General features: G+C 47.5%; 1 protein-coding gene across 1 annotated transcript in view; it reads left to right on the top strand.

Annotated features, from left to right (window-relative positions):
• Nucleotides 1-784: 784 nt before the first annotated feature.
• The window catches only part of KAZN (kazrin, periplakin interacting protein), a 438209-nt gene continuing 425962 nt past the window's right edge, over nucleotides 785-13031 (top strand). Inside the window, exon 1 of the mRNA XM_046660680.1 lies at nucleotides 785-1028. Within this exon, the coding sequence (XP_046516636.1) occupies nucleotides 800-1028 (229 nt within the window). The 5' untranslated portion in view covers nucleotides 785-799. The remainder of the gene's footprint in view (nucleotides 1029-13031) is intronic.

Raw genomic sequence — 13031 nt, 5'->3', positions numbered from 1 at the left:
GGGGTGGGGGTGGAGAGAGAGAGGCCCGCGGGGGCACCAGCCCAGCTCCCCGTTGCACGTTTCCTACCCGCGTTTTAAGGAAACGGCAAAGCAAGAACTCCACTCCCAAGCTCACACAAGCTGTCCCCTCCCCCGGAGCTCCATCCCCGCTCCCCTCCGGGGCCCCTTTTCCGAGCACCCCTCTCTCCCAAGCACCCACCCCCCCCCCCCCAGCCCCAGCCCGCCGCGGGGCGCTAGTTCGCCAGGGCGGGGGCTGCCCCACCGCTCCAGGGAGGGGACCGAAGGCCGGCCTTGAAGCAGGCGCCCCCCATCCCTGGCCAGGAGCGCCCCCTCGGCCCACACCCGGCCGCCGCCCGCCGCCCCCGCCCCCCAGGGGGTGTGTCCCCGAAGTGGGGGGCGCGGGAGGCGGAGGGTGCGCCCCCGCCCCCGGCCCAGGCCCCCTCCAGAGCGCGCGGCGAATGGTAGGCTCCATTGAAAGAGTGCCGGGCGGCGCGCGGTGTCCTTCTCCGAGCGGCTCTCGGCACCGGGGTCTCGGCGATCGCTGCTCCTCCTCCTCCTTCTCCTCCTCTTTCTCCTCCTCCTCCCCCCGCCGCCTCGCTACCGCCGCGGCTCCCGCTGGAGGCGCCGCTGTCATTCCTGCGCCGGAGGAGCCGGCGCTGCCGGTGCCTGGGGGTCGGGGCGCGGGGGAGCCGGGCCGCGGGGTACCCAACAGGTAGAGCCGGGGGTGCCCGGCCGCGCGCCCCCTGCGCATCATGCAGCTCTTTGTCACCTCTCTCGCCCCCAGGCCAAAATCCTGAGCATGATGGAAGACAATAAGCAGCTCGCGCTCCGCATCGATGGGGCGGTCCAGTCGGCCAGCCAGGAGGTGACCAACCTGCGAGCCGAACTCACGGCCACCAACCGGAGACTGGCGGAACTGAGCGGCGGCGGCGGCCCCGGCCCGGGCCCGGGAGCGGCGGCCAGCGCCTCGGCGGCGGCGGCGGACTCGGCGGCGGCGAACATGGAGAACCACCAGCACAGCGCACAAGGTAGGGATCGCCCGCGCCTGGGGCGGAGGACAGGCGGGCGAGCAGGACCCGGGCGCGGAGGTGGCCGCGGACTCGGCGCTCCCCAGGCCCGGGGCGAACTCGCCTTGCATTGTGGCTTGTAACCCTTTCCGCCCGGCGCGGTGGCCACCGCTGCTCCCCTGTTGGGAGTTGCAGGCTGCTGTCATTAACGGAAACCCGGGCGCAGTGTGCACGGGTTCACGCGGTCACACTGGCCCCGGCCAGCGTGAGCGAGGCTCAGCTGGCGGGTCCCTTCCGGCAGCAGAAAGTGCCCTTTAGATGGCATACGGGCCCCAGCTCCGTGGGCAAACTTTTCACGCCCGGGCCTTTGCCCCCACCCCCGGCAGGGGCGAATGCCACAGCACCCCGCAGTTCCGGAGGCTCCTTCCTTTGGAATGCCTCTTTCCCCTGAGAGCGAGTCCAGGCTCTGCTGCCGTGTTTGGGGTAGAGGATTGGACTGGTTTGCACTTTTCTCCACGGATGCCAAATCCCTTGTCTCGATTGCATCTGGACTTTATTTTCTCCCCATTTGAGATCGCACAGGCGATGCAATACATTGATGCAACAGTAGATGCTCTGCCCGGCAGGGAGTTAAGATTTCCAGCAAATATAAACACCTAAAGCACTTTCCAGGGGAAATCTTAGCCCTCACAGGCTGAGTGATGGGCTCCTGGCGAAATGAAGGTGTAGCTGGTGGATTGCAGGGAGCCGCTCCTTGAAGGTACTCTTTGCAATTTAGAGGAGGAGGGGAAAAAAGACAGCTGGTCTGTGCTGACATTGACAGTGATGAAGCTCTGAATCCCCCTGCAAGGGTTAAAGGTGGAGGAAGCATCCCAAAAATGCACTGTTTGTTTTCTGTGAATTGAAAACTGAAAGGGTAGGCTGGCTTTTCAGGATTTTTTTTTTCTTTTCTTTTCTTTGCCTAATTGCCCTTTAAGAAATGGTGTCACTGGCTATTAATATCATTTGAATTGTAAAGTAAACTGCTGAAATCCAGAACATGACAGAAAAAAATATCCAGTCCAGGAGGGCCACTTGTATAAATATACCACTTGATGAAGGATGAGATACCGATGGCTCAGTGGCTCAAAAGGATTTTCTGGTTTTGCTGTTATTTCAAGAGCTTCTCCTAAGTGTTGAGAGGGAGTCAGTTTTCTTATTAATGCCTTCTCTCCATCAGTTTCTGTTTCCTCCTTACTTTCTCGGGGAAGGTGTGCTTTTTGGGGTGCGAGATGTTAAGCCTGAACATTTACAGTTTTCTATTGAATTCCAAGTCAGACCTTAACTTGGTACTTCAGGGGTCCGTCAAAAGTCTTAGGCACTGGGGCAGTAATTTGGTACTGAAGTAGCCATGACTAGCCATGACGTAATGGTGGGAAGGTGTTGTGAGCCTGGTGTTTGCTGCACAGTTTTCAAGGTGGATATCTGCTTATTCTGTCAATTATCCCTTGCTGTGTCGTTGTGTGTGGAAGATGTCCTCCGCTGGTACCTGAGCAAAAAAAGAGGATGCTTTACTTTTTATAGGCAGGGACTCTTGCAACATTAAGAAATAGCTAAGAACTGGCCTTCTGCTAAGAATCAAAAGCCGTGGTTAAGGGGACTGAACAATGCTGGTTTATTTCCCACCGTCTGCCCCTGTCCTCAGCCAAGGAAAAGTTAAGTGGCTTTTATCTGAGTCCTGGGTCTCGTTGCAGGCTGAGCATGCTAAGGAGGTCAGTGCAGCAATGATCTACACATCCAACTTGGAAACTGAGATGCTTAGCTGATGCTTACATTGCTGTAGTGGAGCAACAGGGGCTGTTTCCTTTTGCTTTTTTCCTACAAAAATGCACAAGGCTGTGGAAATGGAAATGGCTTTTGGATCTCTTGATATCCTTAAAAACACACAAACCCAGCAGCTCCTTCATGCTCTCAGAAGCACGTCTGCCCCCGTCAGTGGCTTCTGTGGGTGGCTGGTTGAAGGATGGTCTTGATTTTTCCTCTGTGTACCACGGGTATTTTCCAAAACCTTTCCTCGAGGGCATTTAGTGATTTTATAATCAGAAAATAAAATGTGAAAGGTTTTCACTGAACTTAATTGTTGGCCACATACCCCTCTAAATTGATGCGAATTGAAATCGATGTGATGGTTGAAAAGAAAACAGCCCCCATGTAAATTCAGTGGGGCATCGTTTACTTTCTCTATAGCAACAGTACTTCAGTCCAGGACTTTTTACATTATTTAGCCTCTGTGAGTTTTTTTGCTTTTGGTTTTATTTTGTTTCATTTCTCTCGTGACCTGTGGCAGCGTTCTGCTAGAGCAGAAACCCTGTGCAGAGGTGGTCTGGTAGTTTCTCCTGCTGGTGCTTTTGTATTCTAAAGGTTCTCTCCAGTTACTTTAACATGTGGTTGATAGGTTTTCTCAAGCGTCTTCGTGATACACCTCCAGGAAGGCTCACAGAAGCTCAGCTCCTGGGGGTTCCTGACTGTCCCTTTGAATTAGTCTTCTATTTCAATTTTGTCTCTGTTGGTGCAATTTGATGGGCCCAAACCCTATGAGCATTTAGTGCTATTGAGTTATGACTTTTCCATCAAGGTTTTGAATGAAATGAGTATCTTTCAAAATGCAACTGTATAAGTCATCTTTGAACCGAAGGGCACATGTCAAGTGCATGCTAATGTACTTTTAATAATATTAGCTCAAATGGTTATGGGGAAGAGTCACCTTTTGCTCTCCCTGCCCAGAAATTGTTAAGTTCATTTTCAAATTTGTTTGTTAAAAAAATTTTTTTTAATGAATTAAACGAGCTCATCTATCCACCATTGGATGTGTTGTTCCAGTGACGATACCCTGACAGTACATGAGTTGATGAAGGAAACTTGGGTTTTCCTAGAGGTTTAATGCAGTGTGTCATTTAAACAAAGTATTAACTTGGTTGGTACCCTCTGTGAGCTGGCATGGTTGCTATGTAACAGAGTCTAGAAAGTGAACTGCTGAAAATCTGGGCTTTCGACACTTTGCAGGATCTTCTTTCGGAATCTCTGTTGAAAGAACACTTGGCAGCCAGCCCATCTTCTCTCTCCCTGCTTCAAGTGAGTTGGATAATCCCTAATGAGGATGCTGGCATACTGTGCCGAGGGCATCCATGCAGGGTGGCACATTTCACAGCTCCGGAGCTGCGTCTTGGGTTGGTGGGGTCAAAACTGCCTTTGACAGGTGGACAGAAGGATGCTTGGAAAGCACAGAGCCAAGCATTTGTTCCAATTCCTCTTGTTGTTGGTAGCCAGAGAACGGATTTGTTTAAAGTAACATTTCTAAGCTGTTTTCCTCAGCGTAACATCTCTGCAAAATGTGTTTAAAATGCTTGCTGTTCTTTGAGGGGAAAATATAGCCATTTGTTTCTCTGAAAATGTTTTATCTGACGAATGACTAATATTAGATTCAATTGGTTGCTTTGCTATGCACAGAATAAAACAATTAAGCACCATTGTACCCAATTCAAATAGGTGTTAACTGTATATAACATAAAATACTTATGCCCAGTAGGATGTATACCTATTGCCATTAGTTTGTTGTTGTTTTTGAGCAGATCATTGTATTTATATGCCTGTGCAAGTGGAAATGCTGATAGCATCTTCTTTAGTGTTGAGGACTTACTGCCTACTCCATTTGTTAGGGTGGGGGCTGGGAAAAGGATCATTTTCCTACACTTTTGTAAATTTCCATACATAGGTGCAAATTTTAATTTTTTCTCCCCAGATGTGAAAATAGGCTGTATTTCAGGTCTGACTGCTCTTATCTAGCGTTACTACAACACTGGAAAATCTTTGGTGAAGTATAAATTACCTTTGGACTGAATTGGATGTGTGAGCAGTCTGTGGAGATGCTAGACGCTATTGCTTTGCAAAATAAGTTCTGTCTTTCAGCATCCTCTTCCCGATTCATTCTGCCTCTGCTCTCATTTTCCCAGGTAGACTTTTATCTTTTTTGAGAAGGGGAATTTTCAAACGGCAGAGAGGATGGAATAAAATGTGGTGGAATCTCTGGAGCCTTCTGTTAGGTTGCCCGTAAGTTACAGAGCTCATCGAGAAACACAGGCCTCGGTCTTCCAGTCATATCAATGGGCTGAAAGAGACGTGTCTCTTTTCCTAATCTGGTAGGCTGTCATGAGATGGGGTTTCGAAGTCCTTCCTGAAAATCACCATGCCTGGTCACGAAGAGATTACTTACAGATCAGCACAGCATGGTTGAAATTAGTTATTGATTGGCTATTATTTATTGTCTTTGGGAAGTGCGTTCAGAGGACCCCTTAAGTCAAGTTTCTGGTTCTGGTTCATTTCATGATTTACTGAGGTTTTTCAAAAACGTCTTTGATATTAACCACAAGTCTAAGCCCATCTGATTTTTATCATAGGAGCCTAGTCACAGACCCTCCCAGCGTAAGGCAAGATCTCTTCTCCCCATTCCTTTACCCCTTGTACTCCCAGGACTGCTGGCACCTTTTAGGAATCCTGTAGGTTATAATTTGTGACTTCCTGGCTGCCAGTGAGCTTGCAGCAGATGGGCTTGGCAGGTGGGCAGAGCTTGTTGGAACACTGCCTGCTCACTGTGCAAGTCATATGGGGCCCAGAAGGTCAGGCTTGGGGTCTTGGCCATATTCACTGCATATTTTATTTGTATTTGTTGCTGAGTTGTATAGCTAAGGAAAGTGAAGTCAACGTGAATCCCCCAGTTCTTTTCAGCCCTCTTCCAGATCGGTTTGTGTGAGCATTAGTGCTTGGCTTCTTACCCCCTGCCATCCATCAGGCAAGAACGGAACTCATCCTGCCCGCTGAGGCCAGGGAATGGGTTTTTAAGTGATCTTGTAAATGAAAATTAGTCCGTACTGTTTGGGCTGGATATTAGGGCAAGTAACACATGGGATGACAAGGGGTGCCACCAACAGCAACCATTGCAGTGTCTTAGTCATTGGAAATGCAGGCAAAGTAGATTTGGGCAGAATCATTTAGGAAAAGACAGCTTCCCTGAAGCCAGTAGAGTGCCCATCCACTGTGGCAGATTGTACCTGACGGTTCAGAGTGGTTAAGAGTCCTGCTGGCCCGTCTTCAATGTCACCATCTTCAGTGTCCCCTGCCAGGCCCATCTCCACTGTGGAAAAGCTGCAGGAAGACCAGGGCTAGTAATGTCTTCTTCCTCCCCAAGTGGTTGGACGAAACCAGAACGTTCTTGCTCGTTTGATGCAACCTCAGATCGAAGCCACGGAGCCCAGGTAGTGCTCTGTGGGCATTCCTGCTCCCGCCTTGGAATCCTAAGCTGCTGGAAAGATGAAAGAAGCTGAACATAGTTTTGATGAGTTTGGCAAGAACAACTGTTTGAGCAGGTGGCTTCTGTGTGGTGGGACATTGTTGGTTCTAAATTTGTTTTGGTGTCTTTGTTGCCTTGGCCTTGCCAGACCTTTGGGTCAGAATTCTGAAAAGCTCCTGTCCCCTTCACCCTCTGATGAATTGAGACCCTAGCGTGAGAGCTCAGATGGAGTTTGTAATAGGCAGTTCTGCGAGCAAAGAGCCCCCCAGGCCTCTAGGCTCCCCTCTGTGCTGTGCAGTCGGGCTGGGAAGATGGACAGAAGTGGGAGAAGGAGACGCTGTGCCCAGCTCCCATCCCCTCTGTCCTCTTCCATCAGAGCAAGTGCTGGAGTACCTTTGTGGGGATGTACAGGCCTTTCATTTGCAATGTTGTCTCAGCCCTACAGCCTGTTTGCAGTAACGTGAATCATTAAGAGCAAAGTGCCCTCTAAGGAAGGTGAGTCCAGAGCTGATATTTTACATTCATCTTTGTCACTTCATTATGGTTCTCTGAGCTCACCTCTTGGGTACGTCACAAGACGCTAGATGTTCTGGAACCATCCTGACGCCATGTAGTTTTCTTCTTTTTGGTGACAGTGAATAGTTTAATGCAGGACTAAATGACAACTGGTTTCAGTGCTTTTGTCAAACTTTTCAGTAAATAACAATAAGGACTTAACAACATACCGAGTATTGTCCCGAGAGCTTAACATGCATAGTTGAATCCTGAGCCCAGTGAGATGGCAACTCTTATGCCCATTTTTCAAAAGAGGAGACCGAGACTCGGAGAGGTTGTCAGCTGTCTACCGTAACATTGTAATGACTCCAGTGGTGGTGCTAGCAGCAAGCTTTGACGTAATCTTTACTCAGATACTGTTCTAGGTGCTTTTCTGGATTAATGCATTTAGTTAACGCATTCGGTCCTCGTAATGACTTATGAGACAAATTGCATTCTTGCACCCGTTTTACATATAAGAAAACTAAGGCACAGGAATGATGTATTACTTGCCAAAGAGCATACAACCATTAAGTGACCAAGCTGTGGCTCCAGAGTCCATGCTCTTCCTTATTCCACTTTGATGCCCAGGGTCACTTGGCTGGCAGTGACTGATCCAGGAATTCACACCCACCATGTCTCTCTGCTGTGTAAACCGGTGTCGTCTCCTGAGTCAGAAATATCCTTTGGTTTGTCATATTAGGAAGGTGGAGGGAGCCGTAGGCTCGTCTCCATTCTTGATTAACTGAGGGTAGTTTCTGGGTGCTCATGGTGAAACCTCATGGCGGAGAGTTAGGGGAACGGGGCTGCCTCTCATTTAGGTGTGAGATAAACTGACAAGGAGGGCACTGGATCCTGCTCGCAGGGTGAGCAACCAGGGGTCACTTGTCACTAGTGAAAAGAACTATTTTGACCCTGGGCTTGGGGCCTCCTATTTCTTGGACTTTGTGGCTTTCACTCTTTTGGGAAGGATGATTCCAGACAAAGCCAGAATCTCGTGGTCCCTTTATTCTCCATTCAACCCAAGTCCTTCTCTGTCCCGAGTTCTCTCCCCGTGGCCTAAGTCGTCTCCAGTGGCCCAAGACCACACCCAACAAAGGACCAATTAACTTCTTACAGATTCCCTTAAACTAGAGTTTCTCAGCCTTGGCACTGTTGACATTTGGGGCAGGAGAATTCTTTGTTGCGGGGAGGCTGTTGTGTGCATTGCAGGATGCTGATCAGCATCCATGTCCTCTGCCCACTAGATGCCAGTAGAACCCTCTGCACCCCAGTTGTGACAACCAAAATGTCTACAGAAGTTGCCAAGCGTCCACTGGGGGCCAAAATAGTCCCCAGTTGAGAACTGCGATTCGTGCCAGGCATTAGGGGACCCAGTTGTGAGTCCTAGAAGGACAGCTCTGTGACAGCAGAGTTTTGTCTGTGTTCTGCTCCATTCACAGCACCTAGAACAGTGCCTGGCACATAGCAAGAGCCCAGTAAATACTATTGAGTGAATGAATAGATGAATCCATGATTAGTAAGTTACAGAGTGTGCAGAATTTGGTCAACTCATCAAGTTATACATGGTCTCATGAAGATCACTGATTTAACGACAGATGATTTTAATTGAGTGTTTACCTACCATAGGTCAACTCTGTTCTAAACCCTTTCCCTGTATTACTTCAATTAATCCTTTAAACTACCTTCTGAGGTAAGTACTGTGTTTGCTGTTTTATAGCTGAGAAAACTGAGGCACCGAAAGCTTACGGGACTTGCCCAGGGTCACTGAGCTAGCATGTGGCAGAGCGAGGATACAAATATAAGTAAATGTGACTTCAGAGACTGCCTGTTGTCCCAACCAGGATGCTGTACAACTTTGCAGTTTTTTCCATTCCTGCCCAAGAACTCATTTTTGTTCTAAAGCTGGCATTGTGGCAATTATAATTACGATTTGCATGTCAGACACTAAGTCATTCATCATAAATCCTCAGAGCCCTGCTGTATGAAATATGCTTTGTCACCGCCGGAGAATCTGTAGCCAGGAAGGACTGGTGTCTGGCTGGAGGTAAGAGGGCAGCTTCGTGGCTGAGCCTTGCTCAGATGTACGAATCTCCCTTCACTCGGCCTCCCTGCTGGGCTTCGGCAGAGAGGACTTGAACTTCTCTCCTTTCTGGGAAAGGGGACAGTGGACCCTGGAGCTTCTTAGTAGGGCTTGACTCATTCTTAGAAAAAGGGATGTTTCCGGATCAGAATGGGGGAGGTGGGGAGACTTTCAAGATTATCCGAGAATATAGTAACGTCAATAGCCTCCATTTGTCGAGCCTTTTCTCGGCTTTCCCAGACACTGCGCAGTGTGCTTCATGAGCATTTTCTCATCTCACCTCCATATCACAGTCAGTTAGGTAACGTTACCACCTCCATTCTACAGATGAAGAAATCGAGGCTTGAAAAGGTTACGTTGCTTTTCTAAGCTCTGCAAAGTGGCCATCTGCTAAGTAGATGAACGGGACTGGAAGCCAGATTCAGCTGATCCTGGTGCCTGCCCGCTTCATTACGACAAGAATATCGAGATGCCGTGGCCACGCAGCATAAAGACACACCAGTAGGGTGGTTTTGCCTTTTTACTTCCCCGCCTACCCTCCCACTCTCTCACGTCATCTTTTCTTCCTTCTTCCTCTCTTCTCTCCGTTTCCAACTAGCTTGAGAGATTGGGCACGTGGGTTCAGGGACCACAGATTTAATAAGATACAGACTAAGTAATCTTGGAGCTCACAGTCTGCTAGGTGGGACTGACATGGAAACATAATTACATTTATAACAAAGGTCTAGACAGGTGTAATGGGAAGATAGACGACAAAGTGACAAACACAGAAGCCTTCACAGATGTGTGTGACACTGGCAATAGATAATAAAAGCATGCTGGGAAAATACATTAATTTCACTACTAAAGGTTAAGACTGACCATGAGAGACTATTAAAAAGTACCACTTTTGGGGAAAGTTGGGATTGGACACTGCAGGGAATAGCTGCTGGCTTTAGGACCTTCTGTCCTAAAGTCGGAGGCTTTTTATGGGCAAGGAAGACGTGGACGATACAGAGGTTAGATCTTGTATAACAGCTTTTTTGTTTTTGGGTTTTTTTTTTTTTTTTTACCTCCAAAGAGAACAAAAAAAGATATGAATTTCAGTGCGGGTATAGCCCTGCATCTTTTAAAATAAGCTCACTCCTTGTATTATCTTCCTGGCTAAGGCTGGGGCTTCTTGTCAGCTGCAACAAATGAATTAGTTCATTTTCCTTGATGAGCTTGAACCTTTTTTAAGCCATTGAACATGGTGTATTTGTTTTAATTCAGTAAGTGCAACTTGGAACACCATGGGATTTGTGTCACCTTTTTTCCTCCATTCTTGTCATTTGAAACTCTGTGCTTGCCATTTCTTGATGACAACAAGGTATGAAATTTAGAAATTTGATAGTGACCCTGGAGAGTGCAATTGTGGTACCATAGAGCATGATAAATGGTGGCTGGTGAGAACTGACCTGTGATTATATGTATATTGATTATCTGGATTAAAGTGTTCATCAAGTGGATTGTTTTTCCTATTCCTACAAGGTTTACTATTTGAAGTGAGAAAAAATGGGAATATTCAACACATCTTTAGATGTGGAAGTTAAAATAGAGGCAAGGCCTGGCTGCCATCTTGTGGAGACTGTCAGCCCGTTAGCTGGCAGACGTACTGTGATTGATCTGTTCACAATTTGATGTGATACCAGGCAGCCCTGCTGGAGCAAGGAGGCATGTTTAAGTCTTATGGAAGTCCTCTGGAGAAGGTTCGTGTTTCCATGGTTGGCTATTCGACAGTGCAGTCCATTATTACTGGCCAATAGCGTAGAATCTTGTTAAAACTCAGCTGGTCAACACATGGGTTGGTTCCACCATAGGCCAACTCAAAACTCCAACACTTTCAGTGTTATAATCTTGCCTCTAAAGCAAAAGCTTGGTCTAGCACCCTCAGCTCACAAAGTCGATGCCTGCTCCCTGTTTCTAGGATTCCACTGCATTTATCCACTCTTCTTCTTTCCTTTGCACCCAGGAATGTACCAGGGAAGCACCATAGTTTATTACTCCCCAGCTCTTTGGGGTTTACAAAGGCATTCACAGGCATTGTCTCCATAGATCCTACCAATTGGCCCATGTGATTGAACTGAGGTAGAATCTATTTCTCAAATAAGGAAACCGAGGCACAGTGATTTAAGCTGATTTGTCCAAGATTGTTGAGGTGGTCATTGACCCAAATGCTCCTCTCCTTCTCTCAATGCAAGATGAGGCTCAGCTGCACAATGTTGGAAGAGGGCTGCCCTGTAGCTTATGATCGGGTGAGATCCCTCTTGGGCATGGGCCACCCTGTCTTGTAAGGTCTAGATGGTGGCACCATCATCTCAAGACTGTGCTCTCATACTCTGAGCCCCCATGTCCAATGTCAGCCCATGGTGAAGGGAGAATCCAGTTTTACAAATTTAATTCCCAGTTTTTACACTAAGTTCTTTCATCTCAGTGGGGTTTTACGATCACTTGACTTCTCTTCCAATGACCTATCTTCTTGATGCCTCAGCTTAGAGTTTCTCTTCTAGCCTCCCTATCAAGTAGTTAGGGATCTATAAACCAGGGCAGGGTTGCACTTGGGAATTTCCTTTCTATTTCGATGAACTGGATCTAGGAATGACTCTCCTACGGAGGAGAACTTTTTGCACCTGACACCACCATCATCCAGGATCTTTGAATATGAGAAGCACATCTGTGTGGAGACCTTTGGTCTTAGCATGTGGATGTGGATACTCTCCAAGTTTTGGGGGCAGGATTTAGCCTTCACAGTAAGTCTGCCTCATTTCTCTTTTTTCACTGTCCCTTCAGGGAGACTCCATTAAACCTTTAGCATCTCTTTTATCAGGGTCTTTGGGTTAACATGCAAGCAAAACGTGTTGGTTTCAATTCTTACCTAACCTGTTGGCTATGGAGGTGCATGTTCTCACTTCTGCCGTGGCTGTAACTGCCTGAACAGTAGGTGGACTTCTGCTGCTCCAGCTTTGTGCCTGACTTTGAACTCAGGGTAGTGGAATTTCATCCACACACCAAAGGCCAACAGTGTGGTGGAGAACTCACGGAAGATCAGAATAGGGTCTTTTGCTGTGCATCTTAGAGGAAGGAAAGTATCAACCTGGAGGCCTCTGCGGTGCACGGACAACCAGTTGTGGTTAACTGACTCCTAAGCAGCTAATCCAGTGGCTGGGAGTCTGAGCTGTGTTTTAATTTCAGTGCAACTTGCATTTGGTACAAGGAACATTTGGGCTTCCTAAACAGCAAAAGAGAAATAATATACATTTGAATTATTTGAAGATCTATTTATAAGGGGCTCTAAAAAGCAGGGAGTATTTTTAAGGATCAAAATGTTTTGGTGCTTTTGCGTTTCAGATGTGTGTTAGTAGTAAACATTTAAGCCTGCCCCCACTGCCCTTAGATAGTACAGTTGTGTGCCTAGATGAAAAGGCTGATTCGATGAAAACGTTGATTCGGTTCTAGTTGACTTCAGAGCTTCCTCTTTGTGGTGTGAATGATGGAGCTAGTGTAGGAGTTGGCAAACTTTTTCTGTAAAAGGCCAGATAATAAATAATTTAGGCTTTGGGGGCCAGAGCATCTGTCACAACCCCTCAACCCTGCTGGTGTAATGTGAAGGCAGCCAAAGACAACAGGTAAATGAATAGGCGTGGCTGTGTTCCAATAAAACTTTATTTACAAAAATGGGTGCCCCTTGGGCTGTAGTTTGCCAACCCCTGAACTTGTAGTTCTCTTTCATTGGCCTTCTGACCTTTTACATCCAGCATCTTCACAATCTCAGCATACAGGAAGAGCTTAATAAATGGTGATTAAATGAGTAAGCTAGTGAATTAGATGTGAGCAATAAAACTGCTAGATTACAGTGTTAAAGGAGCAGAAATGAGAAGTTAATTACTAGGAGTGTAATAGTTAACAGACAGGAGAAAGAGACATTTGTTGGCAGCTCTGTGGTTTGAGGTGAAGCCACTTGTATTTAGTCATCATCACTGACCTGAAAAGAACTGTGAAGGGACAAAGAGTCATGGTCGCGGGGAGATACAGGGAAGACACTTGGCATCTGAGCCTCAGTTTCCTT

The sequence above is a fragment of the Equus quagga genome, chromosome 5 (assembly GCF_021613505.1).
Source record: "Equus quagga isolate Etosha38 chromosome 5, UCLA_HA_Equagga_1.0, whole genome shotgun sequence".
Taxonomy (NCBI): domain Eukaryota; kingdom Metazoa; phylum Chordata; class Mammalia; order Perissodactyla; family Equidae; genus Equus; species Equus quagga.
This window is presented reverse-complemented; position numbering and strand designations above follow the sequence as displayed.